A 20,280-nucleotide genomic window follows, 5' to 3' on the forward strand; every position below is an offset into this window, starting at 1 on the left:
TTCCGCATCCAGGCAGCCTAGGGGAAGATTCTCCTGGGGGAGAGGCTCTGACCTGGGACTTCGGAATCCAAGACTTACGGGCTATGATTTCCAAACTTTTGCAGCTATGATATCCCGTCCCAGCCCTGACTGACACCACCTCCCACCGTGGCCTTCTGCGTTTAAGTTTTTCTGGACCTGTCTCCTCCCTTGGGAAACTGGCAGTGTGGCAGTGACATGGGCTAAACCTGGGAGCAGGAGGTCACCCCCAATGCCCAGACCCCCATGGATGGAACCCCCCCTGCGTCCCCAGGAAGCCAAGGCCCCTTGTTCGAGTCCCCCCTCCTGGAGTGGACAGGGTGAGGATGGGGGCTTCACAGGGACTGAAGCCCGGCATGCAGCCCTTAACCATCTCCCCATCCTTCAGGTCACCTGTGTCCAGGTCACACCGGTGGGCCTGGTGCTCTGTAAAGTACCATGGATGAGACCAAACTCAGGGTATTGCTAAAGGGGGGCTCTAGAGGCAGACAGGGCAGGGTCTGAATTCCAGCCCTGCCCCACTCCAGCTGTGTGGCCTTGGACTAGCCCACCAACTCTTCCTTGCATGTGCCATTGAAACTCCGGTTTGTCACGGTCTCCAACTCCCCCGCCCCAAAGGACCCACCTGCCAGCCAGTTCCCACAACTGCCCATTTGGTTGCAACCTGGGAGCTCTTCTGTGGCGGTTGGGGGTGGTGGTGGTGGTAGTGTTGCTTCTGGTTGTAGTGGGTCCACCAGGACTGACTCCCCGCTCCCCACCCAGGGTGGACGGCCCCATCAGTTGACATTTAAGCCCCAGCTGGGGAGAGGCTAGGTGTGACAGGAGGCAGCTCCCAGGACAGCAGGCTCTCCTCGCTGAATGTGGCTCTGCCAGGAGCTGCCTGCTTTCCCAGCTTTCTGGATCAATAAAAAGAACTTCCAGCAAAGCCCACGTCCCTTGTGTGAAAACTATGTGTGAAATTCCAGTAACAAACAGCAAAGTCAGTTGGAGGAACAAGGCAGCTCCTTCCAGGCAAGGGGCCCAATCCCTGCCCTGTACCCCTCTTGGCTGAGGCCACAGGGCTGACCCCCACCCCGCCAACCCCTGCTCTTTCAGCCTGGAGCTGGCCTGAGTAGGAACTGCATGCAGACACCTCTCAGGCACTTTTTTTTTTTTTTAATTTCACACGGCCTGTGGGTGCCTTTTGTTCCAGACCTGGGGCCATGTGTCCAGAGAGTGGGCTGAGCCTAAGAGGGGAGCCCCGCTCCGGAGATGCCAGATGTCCAGGCTATCACTGTAGACTTGTAGGGACATACAACCCCAGGCCTTGCCCTCCCCACCCATGAGCGGTCCTGAGTTGCGGGCTCCTGTTCTGCCACATGGGGTGGGCAGTGCCAAGGGTGGCCTCCTCCAGCCTCCTGTGTCCAGGGCACAGTGGACCAAGGAGTGATGGCCACCTTCGAGTCTCCCTGGGATGTGAGGTCTGTGGTGCCTGGAGTGGAGGCTGCCTACAACCTCGTGTCCTGTCTCCAGCCAACAGTCTTGATCACCACGGAAGGCTCACTGTTCCCTCGAATGCACGTCGGCCAGGTGGCCACTGGCCGGGCCAGAATACGAGTCCAAGACAGACTTGGGGCAGTCAGGGGCCACAAGTGTTCAAACCCCTCGTGCAGGGTCCTAGCCCTCAGACTGTCCCCCGAGCTGTCCCTCAGCGTGGGTCTGAGCCTCCAAAGCTTCGCGGCTGTGTGGCCTTTACTCTGAAGACTCATGTCCAGGTTATAAGGGAGATGCAGGGCGTTAATATAAAAGTTTGTACATACACATATAAAAAAACAACTTGGTCTTCTGTTAAGGCTGTTACAGTTTAAAGTTATGTAAACCACGCCCAAAGAAACAGTGACCAGAAAAACGTACAAAAGGGGAGATGGGAGATGCCAGGCTGCCCGCCATGATTTGGTGCTCTGGGCGGGCGACTCCGTGCGATGTAGGGGCTCAGCAAGGGCAGCCGGGCCTCAGCCGGCCTCTCCCTGCCTGCACTCACTTGGAGTCGGTGCCCACCTCACATCGCTCTTGAAGCTTTTCATTCCGGATCCTTCTCAGACCACTGAATGCTGGCTCTGGAGCTCTGGCACCCAGCTCTGGCACCAGGCCGTCCTTGGATATGCGGACTCTGACAGCTGTGGGCCCTCAGCCATTGGCCTGGCCCGAGGCAGGGGGCAGGCAGTAGGTTGGGGGGTCCGAGTACCTCCGCTTGGTCCCGGGTGGCCGGTCGTCCTTGTCCAGGGGCTCCTGAGGGCCCTGAGTGGGCAGGTGGGTGCCGGGTGTGATATACACAGAGTGTACCTGGTCTGGGCGGCGAGCAGGTGGCTCTCGGCGCCTCACCGGGGTGGCAGCTTCCTGGGCACCTGGCGCCCGGCCAGGGAGATAGGAGGGCAGGCCGGGCGGGAGCTTGATGTTGGCCGTGGGCATGATGGGGGTCCGCCGGGGGGTCTTCACTCTAACCGTCATGAAGGACGACGGCCTTCGTCGAGGAGGGGCGGCCGCCTCGGGGAGGGGGCTCGGGGTGGGTGCGCTGGGGCAGGGGAGAGCAGGCGCGAGGGGCCCTTTTGAGAGACAGATGGCAGGGTTACTGCAGCTTCAGGGCCGGCAGATGGACCCTCGCCCGGGGGCCTGCTGGGTGTGGACATGGGAAGGAAAAAAGCAGACGCTACCTTAATACTGACCTTCCGAGGCCCCCCGCCCAGCCCGCTCTTCCAACAGGCTCTCGGTGCTAGCTGATGTCTCTGAGTCCAGGTTCTCCTCATCGGAGCCTCGAGGGTCCAGCTCTGGCAGCCGGTACGTGATGTCCTCCCTGGGGATGACAGGGTCACAGTGTCTAAGGCTGTTCCATGGTGGAAGACCACCCCACGGAAAAGTGCCAGGCCAGTAGGGGACAGAGTAGGTCATCCTGGTCCTGGAGGGGTCTCCCTGCCCCCAGCACCCCAAACCCAACCCCAAAAGCACACCTGGCCCAAAATGCCCCTGACTCAGTGAAGCTCATGTGAGGAAGGTGTCAGGCTGCTGAGGGAAGCCAGGCATCTGGCCTAGTTAGTACTCAGCTAGTGAGGGGCTCCTGCCTCAGGACCTTTGCACATGTTGTTCCCTCTGCCTGGAGTGCCCTACCCTACTCCTAAGGCTAGGATGCCCAGGGGGCCTGGATTACACCTGTTCTCCTGGCATAATTTTTAAACAGCATCTCCCTTCATACTTCCATCTTGACCGGACAACAAACTGGTGGATCGCCCTAGCTAAGGCCAACTTTAAGACAAAGTTCAGGCAACACCCCTCTGTTTCCCTTCTCTCCCTATGGGCCACCGTGATTCCCTGTGGTCAAGCAGGGGGTTTAACGAGCTTAGGCTGTGTTTTAGGACAGCAGCACCCCGTGAGGTGGGCACTGGACCACGGGACTGAGCCTAGCCCATCAGCTTCCTAACAGCCAGATCCCCTATAGTTGGGGGGCCAGTGGATGGGGGCTGGACAGGGCGGCCGAGTGTGGCAAGGGTTCGGAGGGACACTTGCTTCTCCTCCTTGATGGACTGGATCCGCTCAATTAGGATCTCTTTCTCGCGATCCTCTTCACCGCCGGCCACTTCCTCCTCTGGCAGCACCCCCAGCTCCTCCAGGCCACCGCTGCTGCTCATCCGGGCCTTGGGGTTCTTGATCTGCAAAGAGAAGCGGCAGGTCTGGCCAGCCCCTCTGGGTGGGTGGGGGTCAGTGCTTGTGGATGGAGAGAGGGTGGAGCGAGCAGCTCCGGGGGAGGTTAGTTCTGACATGGATGGCTAGGCTTAGAGAGGCTTCTCCGGGGATCATGCAGGGACCGAGTGGCCGGCACGTGGCTCATTAGTCATCTTCAGCACAGGCAATCAGCAGGCAATGGGTTTCCCCCAGCATGCACTTCCAGAAGGTTAGGACACGCTCGCTCTATCCTACGAGGACCCTAGGGGTTGAGAGGAACCCCAGCATGCACCGCGCTGGGAGACATGCGAGGAGGACCCACCGTACGTGTACATACCAGGACCCCCTCATAAGGAGACGAAAACCCCAGTTTGAGAGGCCAGGGCTGGGGGAGAGATGAAGAGTGGGTGACCACACAGGGCCATGACCAGGGCACAGGCACTAGTCATGGGCATAAGGCCACGTCTGACTGTCGGGACAAGGACAGGACCCTCCCACAGGAGCCTGGGACTGGCCTCTTATCCCTCTACCCCCCACTGTGAGGCCACTTCTGCTGTGGCAACGTTTCCCTGTGGGGGGGGGGGGCCCAGGGCAGCCAGGGACATGGCTGGAGGATGACCAGGACCACCACCAAGTAGGTGACAGGACCCCCACTGCTGAGAGCGGCAGCTGGCCTTGAGGCTGAGCTAGGATGGTGGTCTTTTGGCCGAGGTGAGGAATCAGCCCCTAAACATGCTGCCACGAGACCTCAGGTCAGGCTGTCGGTGGCCCAGGGTGTGCTGGGAGAGTGTGCTGGACGGATAAGTGAGACCCCGCCCAATGTCCAAACCCCGCCCACCAGTCCCCACTCCCACAAGGCCCCGCCCCCACCGAAGCCCCGCCCTGCGTTGCTCACAGCGTTTTGTCGCAGGAGAGAGAGCCTCCGGAAGGCGATGCTCTCGGCGGCCTCCAGCTGGGTGATCTCCTCCATCTTCACTTTGTACTTCCTCATCTGTTCTTTGATCAGCATCTCCACGCACCTGTGGAGAAGGCGACTCAGCTACCGCCTCGGGGGGTATGGTCAACATGGGGGCCTGCATCTAGGGAGATGCTGGCCCGAGACTGGGGCATGGTGGCTGAGACAGAGACCCAGAGACCAGGCAGGGCCACGGACATGGCTGTGGCTCCCATCGTGGCCCCAGTTCACTCACTGTGTGACCTCGTGTAGCTCACCCCACCTCTCTGAGCCTGAATCCTTGTCTTAATAAGCCTCCTCGTTTGAAGGAGGAAGTACAGTACCATGGAGGTTGGGTGATTTGTCCCAGGGGCTGCAGGCAGCTGCCCCAAGGGCTCTAGAACTGCGCTGTGACCCAAGGCACATCTGCTCAGTGGTCAGGGCCAGCCTCAGTGGTCAGTACCGAGGCAGGGAGGGTGTGGTGGGACCGGACAGACTCAGCCTGGATGGAGAAGCAGTCATGACTCAGGTTTCCCATTGTCATGACCACATAAGAAAAAAAAAAAAAACCCAAGGAACATGCTGGAAACAAATCCGTCAACAGCATACCGCTGCCCAGGTAGTGTCAGGGCCACACTGGATTCTCCTCCGCTCTGCCTACCAGCAGCTGTTCATTGATCTCTTGAGTGTGGCCCGGGGTGTGGGGTGTGCCACTGTCAGGCGTAGCCCTCAGGCCTTCCTGTGTTTTGCCTCCTGAAACCGCCTTGGGTGACAGGTTCTTCTTATTATTTTTTTTTAAATTTATTTATTTTATTTATTATTTATTTTTGGCTGCGTTGGGTCTTCATTGCTGCGCGCGGGCTTTCTCTAGTTGCGGCGAGCGGGGGCTACTCTTTGTTGTGGTGCGTGGGCTTCAGTAGCTGTGGCTTGCGGGCTCCAGAGCGCAGACTCAGTAGTTGTGGCTCACGGGCCTAGTTGCTCCGCGGCATGTGGGATCTTCCCGGACCACGGCTCGAACCCGTGTCCCCTGCATTGGCAGGCAGATTCTTAACCACTGCGCCACCAGGGAAGTCCCCAGGTTATTTTTACAACTCGAAGTCTAAACAATGTCCTTTTAGTGATGGATGTCTGCTGACCTCCTTCTGAGTTTTTTTTTTCCTCTTAATTAATTTTTATATTTTGGCTGTGCTGCGAGGAATGTGGGATCTTCATTTCCCAACCAGGGATGGAACCCGTGCCCCCTGCAGTGGACGCGTGGAGTCTTAACCACTGGACCACCAGGGAAGTCCCTTTCTGAGTTCTTTTGAGGCACTTTCTTTTTTTCGTGTGTGTGTTTTTAAAAAAAATATTTATTTATTTATTTGGCTGCGTGGGGTCTCAGTTGTGGCACGTGGGATCTTAGTTGTGGCATGCATGTGGGATCTAGTTCCCGGACCAGGGATCGAACCTGGGCCCCCTGCATTGGGAGCACTGAGTCCTAACCGCTGGACCACCAGGGAAGTCCCTTGAGGCGCTTTCTGAGAACTTTTTTTTTTTTTTTTTGAAGCACTTTTTTGAGAACTTTCGAAGATCGTTTGCGGGGAAGAAAGAACCTCGAGAAAACCGCTTCTGTTTGCTGCAGGCTCTCACTGCTCCCAGAGGCTGGGAATGTGGGGCTTCACCACCTGCCCCTCACCCTGGACAGAGGATGAGGGGTTTCTCCCCTTTTTTGGTTTTTCACCCTCAAGAGAACTCAGAAGTGATGCTCTTGCTGCTTGAGGAGATGCTGCCAGGTCTCCACCCGGGTCTGGGCACGTGTGAGCCCTACGGTGCCACCATGAGGCCAGGCTGCTTCTTGTCCCTCGTCTGTCAGGAGAGCCCTGCTCGCCGCTCACAGCAGCCAGCACACACGCAGACTTTGTTAGAAGTTCGGTTTTAGTACAAAAGTCACGTGTGTTCGTTAGCAAAGAAAGAAGGGTGGAGAGACCAAACGAAGTTTACCCAGGACCCCAGTGCTCAGGACACCTCCCGGGGCCGTTGTGATTGGGCTGTGTTCTTCTAGACTTTCCTCTGCAGGCACACTTACACACTACTGAGGCCAGGCCAGTCCTAGGATTCTGGAGAGGGCTCTCGTCTTTAGTTGTGGGATCCCTGGCTCGGCTGCCCTGAGCGCATGTTGCGGGGTGGGGGCCAGCCGGTCCTGGTACTCACGTGGTGATTTTGAGGACATCCTTCATGCTGGTCAGCGGGTCCGAGTTGTCGGGGCAGCGCAGGAGGCAGGGCGCAAAGATGATGGCCAGTGCGCTGGGTGACATTCGGTTCACGTCCTCAAGCAGGGCTACCCTGTGCAGCAAGCGGCAGTTAGGGGGTGGCCACAGGGAGCCCCAAGCCCAGAGTCCAGATCCCGGGAAGGTGCTGGGAAGATGCTGCCGCAGCTGGCAGGTGAGAAACGCTCGCCCCTGCAGGGTGGAGAGGCGCCACAAAGAAGCCGGGGGCCCCCCTCCTGGACCCCCCAGTATGGGCTCACATCCTGGTGTGGAGCCACCAGAGAACGCCAGCCCGGGGAACGCCGTGGCGCGGCTCTTGCTGGGACCCCACCCCCCAGAGGGCGGGGCAACAGGAGGGCAGGCACTTGCTTGACCAGGTGGAAGATGAGCCTCTCCAAGGAGTTGTGGTTGGCTTCTGGCAGGTGCTCCAGGACGGCGTAGATGGCGGCCAGCTGCTCCTGCTTCTCTGGCAGCTCTAGGAGGGTCCCGGGGGTCAGCTCCCTGCGGCCCTCACCCGACAGGCCCCAGGGCGCCGGGTAGCCTCGGCCTGTCTGGGGCCCGGTTTCTCAGCTGGGGGCAACGGGGTCCCTCCTCCCTGACCGGCCACAGCACACGCTCGAGGCTCTGACCCCCGACCTCGACCACCTGCCGGCTCTCGCCACGGTGGGACTCACCGACGGCGCGGAGGAAGTCGCCGTACTGGGCGAAGGTCATGAGGGGCTCGGGCAGCTCCCGCAGCCACTGCTTGAGCACCCCGGTGATGGCGTGGATGGGAAAGTTCTCCAGTTTGACCGCCGTGGGGTCTGCGGGGAGGGCGCGGCGGCCGGTGAGCTCGGGGAAGGCAGGAGGGCTGAGCCTGGAGCCCCACGCGGCGCCCTCCTGCCCTTGACACCTACCCGTCCGCAGCACCCACCTGTCTGCAGCGCCTGCCGGAGCTCCCTTGTGCGGTTAGCGGCACCTGACTTGCGGTAGAGGCCCTCGGTGTACAAGCCGTGCATCTCCACGTGTTCCAGAAGCTTCTCCAGCACGACGGGCACTGAGACCTTGTCGCTGGTCAGGCTGTCCACGCACACGCCAAAGTGGCCCGGCTCAGTGCCTGGCTCGATCTGCGACGACGGGGATGGGGGTGAGGGTCGGGCCTGGGCTGGTTGTCCTCCCTGTCACCCCCCGCCAGCCCGGCTTCCTCTGTGGCCGCCGTCCCCCCCTGCTCCTCGTCCTCTCTTGCACGGCTGCCAGAGGTGCCGGGCTGTGGAGGTCCCCGGATGGCTGCTGGCAGGGGGTCCCTGTGTGAGGTGCCACAGTCCCCTCGGCCCAGCTGATCCTGGCTTGTGCCAGCCCGTAGGACCCCGCCTCCCTTGTGCAGGGTAGGGGTTTCCTTCCACCCGGAGGAGGGAAGAGCAGGGCCAAGGCTTGGGGTGCACACACAAGCCTGGCCCCAGCTTTGGGGGGCCCTCTGGGGGCTCTGACAGGACCGGGGTGCGCTCTGCTTCGGGGCCAGCCCCTCCCACCAGCTCCGTGCTCCCACCTGACACCCAGCCTTGGCCTGGCACCTCGCACACCCTCTCCTCCACATCTCTCAGAACGGCCTCCCCCAGGTGTTCTGGAAAGTTCCCGGCCCCAGCGGGCTCACCTTCTTCCCACTTGTGTAAGAGCAGTAGGTCTGAATCTTGTGCACACACTTCTTGTGGCAGGTCATCTTGCACACTAGGAGGTCATGGTGGGGGAGGGGGAGAGGGTAGTCACGGACAGTGCATCGGGGACCCACGGGTCCCGTGGCCGCCTGTCCCCGTGTCTCAGGACAGTGACAACTGCCTGGGTATTTACGATGGACACGGAGTGGCGGGCTGCTCCTCACAGGGGCCAAGGGGAGAGGTTACCCTGGCCCGAAAAGAAAGCCAACCCTGACTGGTCCTGGCAGGAAAACAGCAGTGCTAGAGGCCTGCCTGACCCAGCCTGGGCCCGGGGGGCTGACTGGCTTCCCACCCGGCCTTGGCCACCTCCCGGCTGCCTGACTGTGGGCCAGCTGGGTCACCCTGGGCTGCACCTGTCTCTCAGGGTCCCTGTGGGGACTGACTGGCCTCGCCTGGCACATGGGGGAGGGGCCGGCACTTCAGGCAGCGAGAGCAGCATGAACAAAGACCCGGAGATAGGGCCCAGGGTGACTCGCCCAGGTAGGCGTGCAGAGGGGAGGCTGCGGAGTTGGGGCGGGGGCCTGGGGGTCAGTTGAGGACCGGCCTCTGCCCCAGCGTGACAGCGGGGGGTTTGAGTGGGTGAGGTGCGGCCTTACTGCCCCTGTGGTGAGGGCAGTGCTCTGGGAGGGTCGGCCCTGTAGCTGGGGTGAAGGCCTGGGTGCACCGTGAGGGGTTGGGGACATGGTGGGGGGTCAAGGGTTGTGCGGTGGGGGTCGGGGGGCCTGGGGGGGTCAGGGGCGCGGTGGGCGATCGGTGGGCGAGGGGCACTCACCGCTGCAGAGCAGGGCCTTGTCCATGAGCCAGATGTAGGAGAGGCACTGCTCGCACGACTGGGGGATGCTCACTTGGTAGCTGGCGAACACGTGCCCGTTGTGCTGCTGGACCTGGAGCAGTGGGGGCGGGGGGCCGAGTGGGAAGGTGGACCCCCAACGGGGTCGCCACGGGGCCGCACAGCGGGGACGCTGCCTGTGGCATCTCAGGACCGGGGTCCCTTAGGGCCGGGTAGGAAAATCACACGCCCGCCCGCGTGCACATGCGCACACACAGACACGCGCACACCCGTGCGCGTGCACGCGAGAACACACATACTCACAGCACGCTCCTGCTTCCGCTTCTTCTTCTGAGCTTTGCTCTGCTGTGAGGGAGCACAAAGGCCAGCTCTGTGTGGGGTCCCCTGGGGACACCCCGACCCCAGCGACGTCCTGGCGCCGGGACCCTCCCTCGCCCGGAGCGGTAGCACCCACCTTGGGAGGCTCGAAGTCGTTCTTGGTGTGCCCGCGGGTGAACTCGTCCAGCAGCGACTGGAAGAGATTGAGGACCAGGTTGGTGTCCTTCTCGCCGCGCTCGGCCGCCAGGTTGCTCACGACGATCTGGTAGTTCTCCATCAGGTCCTTGTAGCCGACGTGGATCTTCCCGTTCTGCGGCAATGCAGGGTGTGACCCTCTGTGAGTCAGACGGACGGGGGTGCCCGGGGGAGGGCATGGGGTCTGCCGCGGGGGCCCTCCCTGGGGCTGGGGGCTCCACGTACAGGGACGGAATACATGGTCTTGAGGTTGCTTCGGAACTTCTCGGTGGCTTCGATGAATAAGCTCTCGATGGGAGTCTTCTGGGAACGCAGGTCGTTTATCTGGAGAGGAAGGGAGAGATGTGCTGACCCCACGTTTCCTCAGGCCGGGCATCTGGGCGGCCATAGCTCTGCCCTGTCCCAAGTCCTTCCCTGGCTCCCCTGGGCTTGCAGGGAAACATCCTGGCCCTCTTGGCAGCCCTGATGTCTTGGGGATCACTCACTGTGGGGGCTGAGCAGCACCCCTGGCCTCCCCCACCAGATGCCGGTAGCTCGTGGGGACCAAAAACATCTGCCGATGTTGCCAGGTGTCCCCTGGGGGCAGACTCACCCCCTGGTTGCGAAACACTGGTTTAACTGGGGCCCTTCCTGCCGCCCCACCCCGGCGCTCAATGCCCGGCTGTGCTCCAGGACGGGGGCTGCCTCAAATGGCCCGGTCATTTCACCATGCCTCCACCCCTCAACTGTCCCTGTCAGCCCGCTGTCTCCCTCTGAAGCTCTCAAACACCACACTGTTTGCTGTGGGATTGCCTGCAGCTGGGGCCATGAATACCCTGAGTGCAGGCTGTGATTTCTTCACCTCTGTCTCACACGCTAAGTGCTCAATCATTGCCTGGAACTGCATGCGTTTTGTAAAAGTGGGTTCTAAATAAAATAATTTGTTCGCGCTCAGCTGCAGCTGAGCGGCAGGACAAAGAAAGGTTACATGACCTAGGAGCAGCCTGGCAGGACTCGGGTGTGTCAGGTGCCTTGCCTGGAAGATTATTCTGGATGCTAGTGCTTCCCTTTTCTCACATGTGTGAGAAAGTGGGCCACCGTCCCCAAGGGGCGCTCTGAGACAGCAAACCAAGTGTCTTTAAACAGCGGATCTCAAACTTCCTGGGCAGGAACTGCAGGACAGAATGCCTCTGCTGGGCGCCCAACCCATGTGTGCACATGCACGTGTGCTCTAGATGATTCCGGCAGGGGCGGGGGTCCCAGAATCAGATGATTCAGGTGTGACTCGCTTCCACACGTTCTGTGCAGCCCCCCATAATAAGACACACATTTTGTAGCAAAATGTAAGCATCCCCACCGAGCAGGATGAATGTAGGCTATAAGCGATCTCTCGGGAACCCCTGCCAGGTTTCACAGAAAAGCAGCTGATGCCAAACTTAGGAACAAGCGTGTGGTTTCCACAACTTTCTGTGTGTTGGAACCGTGGACCTGGACTTTCCAGTCCCGCCTGATAAAGGCTTTGGTGTGACGGTTTGCAAAACTGCCAGGTGGAGACGGCCCTCTGGGGAGGCCCAGGGCCCTGGCTGGCCCACCTTGTTGAGCAGGAACTCATCCAGGTACTTGAGCTCGTTGGCGTTGGTGATCTTGCGGAACACCGACTCTCGCCACTTCTCCGACACCGTGATTTTGCCAATCTTGAGGTTTCGGTTCTTCTTCCCTTTGCCTCCTGGCTCCTTGGCGTGCTTCTCGCCGGTGGCGTGGCGGTGCTGGTGGCTGGAGGGGGCTGGGGAGGGGGGCGGGAGGCAGGAGAGGCTGGTAAGGGCAGTGGGTTCCTGGGGAGGACTGAAGTTGGCCTCTGGGGCATGGTCACGAGTGCAGAGAACCAGGGCCCTGTGCTGTCGCATACTGAGGTCCGCGGCCAGAGAGCGCCTCCGGGGATGGGGACCAGTCCCGAAGCCCCGCAACCAGGGCTTGGCCCGCAGCTGACTCAAGGCCCCATCTGGGGACGGTCCTCAGGGGCCCCAGTGGCTCTGCTGTCCGTCCCTGAGGCTGCGGGAGACCAACCTTCTAGATTCTTCTTCATGGCGGCGGCTTCCAGTACGACTTGCCCGGGTACTGTGTTCTCTGTCTCCTCTGTGCCCTCCAGGTTGTATTTCTTATCCTTGTTCTTATGCAGGAAAAGTCTCTTAAACGTGGATCTGTAGGACAAAGTAAGGGATTCCGCTTAAGCCTCAGGAAATGAAGGCAGATGTGAGGCCAAAGCAAGGGTCCACTTACTGTAATGAGAAACAGCCCTTTTCTTGGTTATCATTGGAAGGGGATGCCACTAAAAATACGGTTGATCTGTGTGAACTGACAGGGCAGTCGGGCAAAAGAGCGAGATGCTGAGCAGATGTCACAGCGTGACCCCATTTTCATATTAAAAGAAATTACCCCCATCCCCTCCCCCAAGATTATTTTATAGGCACAAGGTTAGGGGAAAAAAACCTTAAAGAATAAATACCAAATCATGTACTATGGATACTGGGTACGTGATGGGGTGAATGGTGGCTCCACCCAAAAGATATGTCCATGTGCTAACCCTCGGGGCCTATAAGCATGATCTTATCTGGGAAAATGGTCTTTGCAGATGTGACTAAATGCCATGGACTGAATATTTGTGTCCCCCCGTATCTGTATGCTGAAGCCTAACTCTCAGTGTGATGGTTATCGGGAGGCGGGGCCTTTGGGAGCTGATTAGGTCACGAGGGTGGAGCCATCATGAATGGGATTAATGCCCTTATAAGAGACACCAGAGAGCTCCCTCACCACTTCCGCCATGTGAGGACACAGCAAGAAGAAGGTGTCTATGAACCAGATACCAAATCTGCTGGCACCTTGATCTTGGACTTCCAGGCTCCAGGTCCATCTGTGGTGTTTTGTTACAGCAGCCCGAATGGACTAAGACACTAAATGAAGGATCTCAAGATTCTGAGTCATCCTGGATTACCCAGATGCGCTCTAAAGCCAATGACAAGTGTCTTTATAAGAGACAGAAAAAGAGAAGACACAGGGGAGAGATGAATGTCATGTGAAGACAGAGGCTGAGATTGGAGGCGGGGGGTGATGCAGCCACAAGCCAACGAATGCCTGGAGCCCCCAGAAGCTGGAAGAGGCAAGGAAGGATCCTCCCCGAGATCCTTTGGAGGGAGACACGGCCCTGCCCACACCTTGACTTCACACTTCTGGCCTCCAGAACCACGAGAGAGTAAACTCCTATTGTTTGAAGACACCCTGTTTGTGGTACTTTGTTTTGGTGGTGGGGTCTCCTGAAAGCAGGGGGCTCTCTCCTTCCACTGCAGCCCGTTCCTCACTGTCCTCAGGGTCCCGTCCTGAGTTTGGGTCAAAGCTCCCCTGACCCAGGGCCCAACCCCTCTGCTCTGTGAACCGCCTAGAGCACTGTGGCAGAGGCTTTCTGGGGACAGAGCCTTGGCCCAGTTTTTGCTATCTAAGGACCAAGGAGGGGTTCCCGGATGTGGGGATGGAGGAGCTGGGAGCTGGTTCTCATTCCATAAACAGCCAAATGGACACTGTCTGTCTGTGGCCTCAGAGGAGGTGACCCACACCGGCTCTAGGTTTCAATGGGAATCATTCCACCCCAATGTGGCCACAACCCGAGCTCCGCATGGGTTTCTCCTCACGGAACTGCTAAGCGAACGTCTCCCCAAAAGAGCTTCATATAAGTGCAATCGGCTTATGGGAATTTCCTGGTGGTTCAGTGGTTAGGACTCTGCGCTTTCACTGCCAGGGCCCAGGTTCAATCCTGGTCAGGGAACTAAGATCCTTCAAGCCATGTGGCCAAAAAAAAAAAAAAAAAAAAGTGAGAAAAGTGTGATCAGCTTAGGAGATCAGACTGCTCTGGGACTGGAGGACCCGGACACCCTGGGTGTCCTCTGGCGGCCTGAGCCCACCTCCAAAACCCCACACTTACTTAGAATCGACGGAGCCTGGGGACAGCCCAGCATCTGTCCCCAGGGATGCGTCACCCGACTTCTTCTTCTGGATGGCCAGCTTCTTCGTGCTGGGCTCCCCGTCCATGGTTTCTGCAGAAGGCTGTAGGGGAGAGGGGCTGGGTAAGCAAAGGCAGGCGGCCTCTCTGGAGGGAAGGTGTGGGTCCCGGTGCTGCCATGCATTCTATCCACCGTTCCCTTCTGGTGGCGCTTGGACCCTCAGGGGTGAGAGCTGCTGCCTAAAGCTTTACCTGAGTCTTGGTCTGGGACGGGGACGAGAGGAGCTTGGAGACGTCGCTCGTGGATAAGGAAATGCGCCTCTCCCTGCGAGATCACAGAAATGTGGCTTTTACTGACAAGGGTGAGTAGGAGACATTTGGGGTTGTCATGACTGAGAGGGAGAGGGTAGTGCTACTGGCATCTGGTGGGCGAAAACCAGGGATGCTGCTCTGCCCCCCACAGTGCCCAGGACGGCCCCCACCACAGAGATCGAGACGGCCCCAGGGGTCCACTGTGCCAAGGCCGAGAAAGCCTGTCCTAGCAAAAGGCCTGCATCTTCCTGCATCTCTGTATTCCTTTGGACAGGCAGCCCTCTGGGACAAGGGGCTGGTGATTTGGAGTCACCGATATTTAGCCAACCGGGGTCCAAGTGTGTCGAGAGCTGCTCTTTCAGTCTCTGGGTGCGTGTAATCACTCCCACTGTTGATGAGGGAACTGAGGTCCAGGCAGGCTGGGGAGGGGGGTGGACCTCAACCCAAGGGGCCACCTTCCACAAGGCTGGAGGCTTTCTGTGTGAACTGGGCCCCTTTGGACAGGGGCTCCAGGGCCCCCGGAAGGTGCCTCGTCTTCCCCGAGCCTTTCCCCGCCCCCTGGGCCCTTCTTCCTTGGGGCTCCCACCCACCTGGCGTCAGCTCTCAGGCACAGAGCCTCACATGTTTCTGGGACGCATGGTGCTGCCCTAGTCCTGCTCCAGGCTTTGGCTATGTATCCCCCGACCCTGCCCGCCCACCCCAGCCCTTGGAGAAAGGAGGGTACAGGGCTTACTCTGTGGGCGTGAGGGCAACCCCCTCGGCCCGGTGCCGCTCGCTGAGGTCCAGGGACTGGCTCAGCATGGTGCTGGGGCCAGCTGTCATCAGCTTCTTGCCCCGCCACAGCTCCACGGCGCTGGCCAGCCGCTCGGCGTCCGGGTCCCTGTACCGCTGAATCTGGGTGGAGCCTCCTGGGCTCTCGGGCCTGTCCTGGGCCCTTGGGCCAACCCCAGGCTTGCTCTTGTCCTTGGGAGTCTCCGGGGTGGCACCGGGGGCCGGCACGCCGACCCTGCTGTCCAGGGCCAGGCTGGTGGGTCGTTCCACGTGGCCGGGCCTGGGGCTCCCGCCCTGGGCTTCAGGGGAGACCGGGCTGCCCGGCGCAGGCTGCAGGAGCTCCTCGGGCTGCTTTTCAGGAGGAGCCATCCCTGTGTCCGTCCTTGCGTCCCGAGGGCTTTCATCTTCTCTGTCCTCCTTTCTGTCTTCTGGGAGGTTCTCTTCTGGCTCTGGGACGGCCCTTCTGTAAGGTTCTCTGAGGGCGTGCTCTTCTTTACAGGACTGGATGTGCTTGTTCTGGAGTTGCACGTGCTCCAGCCCCCTTTGCCGGCGCGACTCGCGCTTCTCCCGGCTGCTGGGCACTTTCTCGTGACTTTCGGCTGCGTTTTTCTGGGCTGGGGGCGCCTTCTCCGGTTGGGAGCTCTCCACGGGGGACCCGTCACTGGGCCACACCTCGGGCTCCAGCTCCAAATGCTCGCCGTCCTTGGATGGTTCTGGGCCCCGCGCGGGTTCCTGCCCAGCTGCCCAGCCCGGCCCGGCCTCTGCGGTTTCCTCTCGGGCGGCTTGCTGGGCTTCCCTCTCCTTCTCCGCCGCCCTGTGCTTCTCTGCCACCATCTGGCTGAAGCTGGTGGGGGGAAAGTGAAGGGGGTGGTTTCAGGAACAAATCCACCCAGGGCGTTGGGGACCCCTTTTCTACCTGCAGGTGCACGGGTGGGGGGCCAGGTGGCATGTGGCGAGACCCTGGCCCTCAGAGATGCTTCTGGAAAGGCAGAGCCTCCTCAGCCAGGGAAGGGGGAGACACGGAGTGGCCTCTTGTTGTCGTGGCCACGTCTGCCTGGCTGGTTCAGGGGGACTTTTATTAGGTCTGTTGTGGGAGGGATCTGAATTCCTCTGGGGTCCCTGGCCTGGTCGATTCCCAGGCTTCGTGTGTGAGCGGGGGTGAGGGGAGCCCCCGATGGCTGGTCCTGGTGGCCTGAACCCTCCAGCTCTGAATCCAGGTGCTCTGCCAACCTGCCTGGGGTGGGCAGGTGCAGTGGTGGTGCGGGGGGTCCCTGGCAGAGACTGAGTACCGCCAATGGTGACCTGGGGTTTTGCCAGTAGGTGCCACCTACCAGCCCTGGAGCGTCTCTCTAGGGTCCTGTGTGCCCAGACGGCTAGATGCCTGCCAGCCCCTCCTCAGCCTCCCTGTGTCCAGACAGCTCCACTGGCCAGACGGTGTCTCAGGCAACCCTCGGGTGAGTGGCATGTTCTGGCGGGGGGGGGGGGCGGGGGGCTTGGTCCCATTCCGCTCACCTCCTGCGCTGCAGGTGCCCCCGGCAGAGGCTCTGCAGGCGGATGATGCTCTGTCTCTGCAGTCGGTAGGCTGCCCGCTGCCGGCAGCCCCTCCACGCGGCCTGGAGGGACACCGCTGCCTGCGTCCTCTCCAGTGCCCGGCGGACGCGGTAGGACCGCCAGCAGGCCTGAGAGTGGAGGGGGCGTTCAGGGGCTGGGAGGGCGAGACCCCGGCCACCCCCGGCCCCGGCCCCACGGGCCCCCTCAGGACCTGGATGGTGACGGCCGCCCGCCTCATCTGTAGGAAGTGCCTGCGCTCCAGGACCATCCGGAACCAGCTCTGCAGGAGCAGGATCTTCCGCACGACCTCCCGGTGCAGTGTCTCCTGCAGGGCCTGCCGCTCCGTCTCCTTCAGGAAAACCTAGCAGGGAGTGGGCACGGGAGGGGTCAACACGGCCTCCAGAACCCCTGTACCCGGGCAGGTCTGCTCGGCCCACCCCGGGAGTGCGCGAGACCAAGCTGGTGTGCTGACTGACCTGGCCACGGGGACTTTTTTTTTTTTTTAAAAAGATGGAGATAGAATTCCCAGAACATAAAATTAACCATTTAAAGTGAACAGTTCAGTGGCATTTAGTACATTCACAAGATTGTGCAGCCATCACCTCTATCTAGCTCTGAAACATTTCCATCACCCCAAAGGGAAACTCCGTGCCCATTAGCAGTCATTTCCTAATCCCCCTCCCCCCCTAGCCCCTGGCAACCACTAATCTGCTTTCCGTCTCTATGGATTTACATGTTCTGGACATTTCATATTAATGAGATCACACAATCTGCGGCCTTCTGTGTCTGACTTCTTTCACTCAGCATGATGTTTTCAAGGTTCATCCACGTAAGCGTGTATCAGGGCTGGATAACACTCCACTAAGGGAATGGCCCACGTTTTGTTTCTCTATCATCTGTTGACGGATACATGAATTATTTCTACCTTTTGGCAAGTGACTAGTGCCGCTACGAACATACATGTACAAGGATTTGTTTGCACATCTATTTTCAGTTCTTTTGGGTTGATACCTAGGAGCGGAATTGCCGGGCCACGTGGTAACTCTATATGATTAACTCGTTGGGGCGCTGTGAGGGGACTTGTCACATCTGGTAGAGCCCTGTTGGGGAGCTGCCAGACATTACAAAGTTCCTGAACATCCTGTTCTATGGTGTGATGGTCTGATGCCTGAGCCCCACACCTTAGGTCTGCCCCTCTGGCTTCCAGGAAGAAATAACGTGCTGGGCCCCAAGAAACGCACGTCCTCAGCAGAGCCCCTTATTTTGCAGTGAGTGGCTTGGGCCGTGGGAGGACTCTGTGTGTGGCAGAAGGTGGGGGACAGTTTGCAGCCACCCTGAGGGGTGCAAACACTGACCTTGGTCTTGCCGATCTGGTAGCTCCTCTTGTCTATGTCCATCTTCTCCAGCAGGGCAGAGATAACCTCCCTGCAGGGCTGGGCATTCTTGGGCAACAGTACCTGGAACTGCTCCGTGAAATCCTGGGTGGTTTTGGCCGAGAAAGGAGAATCTGCGTGAGTGTTTCTGCCACCCGACAAGAAGACGGGGCTCCAGCAATTCCCTGGTCAAGCCGAGTTTCCGAAGGCAAAACTTGGTTTGATGTCAACAGTACTGACAAAGCTAAAATCTTGGACTTTCTGAAACAGTCTAAAGCTTAAGGAAGACTGTCGCAGACATAGAGCACCGATCTTTCAGTCAGTCGGCCAGTGACCATTGAGGACCTGCTGGGTGCTGGCGTTGTTGGGGGGCAGCCAGGAGATGGAGCTGCTCTTGGGGGGCCCACAGTCTGGCTCATTATAAGGCTGAATCGTAGCTGGAGGCATGTCCCCCCACTGCCCCAGTTTTTCTGGCCACATTGCGCGGCATGCGGGATCTTAGTTCCCCAACCAGGGATAGAACCCTTGCCCTCTGCAGTGGAAGCACGGCATCCCAACCACTGCACCACCAGGGAAGTCCCAAGGTATGCCCTTTTTAAGTAAACAATTACACCAGATTTTTAAGAGCCAAGCCATTAATGAGACACACCAGCATTTTCTCCCTTTTCGGTAATTTGCCTTTCCTATTTATGCAGGATCAGAAAGACGATATTCCCACTCTGTGGATGAAAAAGGGAGGCATGCCACAATGAAGCCATGTCCCTGAGGCCATACGGGTAAAACCTGAACGGGGACCAGGTGCTGCCACCTCTGGTTTCAGGCCCAGTGCTCACTCGAGCGCCACACAGCTGCTGCCAGCTCCCAGCATGAGCCAGGGGTTCTCAACCTGGGCCATGTTGACCCCTGGGGACATTCAGTGATACACGGAGACATCTTGGGTTGCTAGAACTCAGGCGAATAGTGTTCCTGGCATCTTGCGGGTGGAGGCCAGGGATGCTGCTCAACACCCAATGGTGCACAGGGCGGCCCTCACCACAGAGAATGACCCAGCCCCAAGTGTCCATGGTGACGTGGTTGAGAAACTGCTGTAATTTGGTCTTCACCAATTTGAGGTTACTGGTGATCTTCTGTGTTTCTAGAAAGCCCAGGGAGTCATCTCTGAAGTCATCACCTCCTTGGGCCTCAGTTTCCATATTGGGAAAATAGGAACCAGGGCCCCCTTGCTGCTGGTTGACAGAATAAAAGAGCTGGGTATAAAAGTGTGTATTACAGGGCTTCCCTGGTGGCGCAGTGGTTGAGAATCTGCCTGCCAACGCAGGGGACACGGGTTCGAGCCCTGGTCTGGGAGGATCCCATATGCTGCGGAGCAACTAGGCCCGTGAGCCACAATTACTGAGCCTGCGCGTCTGGAGCCTGTGCTCCGCGACAAGAGAGGCCGCGATAGTGAGAGGCCCGTGCACCGCGATGAAGAGTGGCCCCCGCTTGCCACAACTAGAGAAAGCCCTCACACAGAAACGAAGACCCAACACAGCCCTAAACAAACAAACAAACAAACAAATACATAAATAAATAAGAAAGAAAGAAAGAAAGTGTGTATTACAGAAGATGCTCAATAAAGGGCCGAGCTGCACAGGGATCTGCCTGTGCAGTTCCCTCTTCCCCACTTGGTTTAACACACCTCTTGCGAGGAACTATGTCCCCCACCATGAGAAAGAATGATCTGGTACAAATGCCAACAGTGCCAGCGTGGAGAAACCCTAATGGAAAGTAACCTGCCAGGCCCATGCTCCATAGAAGCGCTCTTTCTGGAGGTGGCTAGTGTCCCAGGCAGCCACGCATGTGCACGAGAGCATCCTACCTGGAACGTGTACTTGGCGCTGTAGCCTGACCTCCGGATCCGCACGGTCTCCAGCATGCCTGTGTAGCGCAGCTGCTGCAGCACCAGCTCATCATCGAAACACAGCTCTTTCTGAAACAGGATCGAGCAATCAGGGCAGACGCCTGCAGGTGGCCGGGGACGGGATCCCTGGGAGGAGGTGTCTATTCCCACGTGACTGCCGTCCCTCGGGACTCCAGATACGGATGCAGTCAGGGCACACCCGTGGGCTGGGGCTGATCCGGGAATGTCCCCAACCTGGCAGCCGTGGGCACCTGGAGGATCTGTTTTTTTTTTTTCCTTGCTCCAGACATTTTTTTTTTGGAATAAAGACATGGGGCCACTCAGCAGTGATGCCTAAGGCATTCATCTCTTCTAGAAAACTTGGCCATCTGATCTGCTCTATTCCCTGCTGTCCGGGAGACAGATGCCACTTCTCACTGCCTCACTCAAGATAATTTGCTGCAAAGAGTTATTTCCTAAAGGCCCCTTCCCAAACCTGTTAAACTCATACCCTGTGCCACGTATCAGGGTGAGTAGTGGGG

The 20,280-nt window shown here is 59.0% G+C and overlaps 1 protein-coding gene across 1 annotated transcript in view; it reads right to left on the bottom strand.

Annotated features, from left to right (window-relative positions):
• Positions 1–1,153: 1,153 nt before the first annotated feature.
• Positions 1,154–20,280, bottom strand: part of MYO9B (myosin IXB) — a 90,874-nt gene continuing 71,747 nt past the window's right edge. The window contains 23 exon segments of the mRNA XM_068536779.1: positions 1,154–2,600; positions 2,721–2,848; positions 3,556–3,698; positions 4,049–4,096; positions 4,607–4,730; positions 6,836–6,967; positions 7,261–7,366; positions 7,566–7,694; positions 7,805–7,997; positions 8,522–8,595; positions 9,355–9,466; positions 9,676–9,717; positions 9,827–10,000; positions 10,111–10,209; positions 11,457–11,647; positions 11,929–12,062; positions 13,835–13,956; positions 14,105–14,177; positions 14,898–15,779; positions 16,448–16,614; positions 16,698–16,847; positions 17,842–17,964; positions 19,718–19,828. Of these exon segments, the coding sequence (XP_068392880.1) occupies positions 2,185–2,600; positions 2,721–2,848; positions 3,556–3,698; positions 4,049–4,096; positions 4,607–4,730; positions 6,836–6,967; positions 7,261–7,366; positions 7,566–7,694; positions 7,805–7,997; positions 8,522–8,595; positions 9,355–9,466; positions 9,676–9,717; positions 9,827–10,000; positions 10,111–10,209; positions 11,457–11,647; positions 11,929–12,062; positions 13,835–13,956; positions 14,105–14,177; positions 14,898–15,779; positions 16,448–16,614; positions 16,698–16,847; positions 17,842–17,964; positions 19,718–19,828 (3,873 nt within the window). The 3' untranslated portion in view covers positions 1,154–2,184.

The sequence above is a fragment of the Eschrichtius robustus genome, chromosome 2, assembly GCF_028021215.1.
Source record: "Eschrichtius robustus isolate mEscRob2 chromosome 2, mEscRob2.pri, whole genome shotgun sequence".
Taxonomy (NCBI): domain Eukaryota; kingdom Metazoa; phylum Chordata; class Mammalia; order Artiodactyla; family Eschrichtiidae; genus Eschrichtius; species Eschrichtius robustus.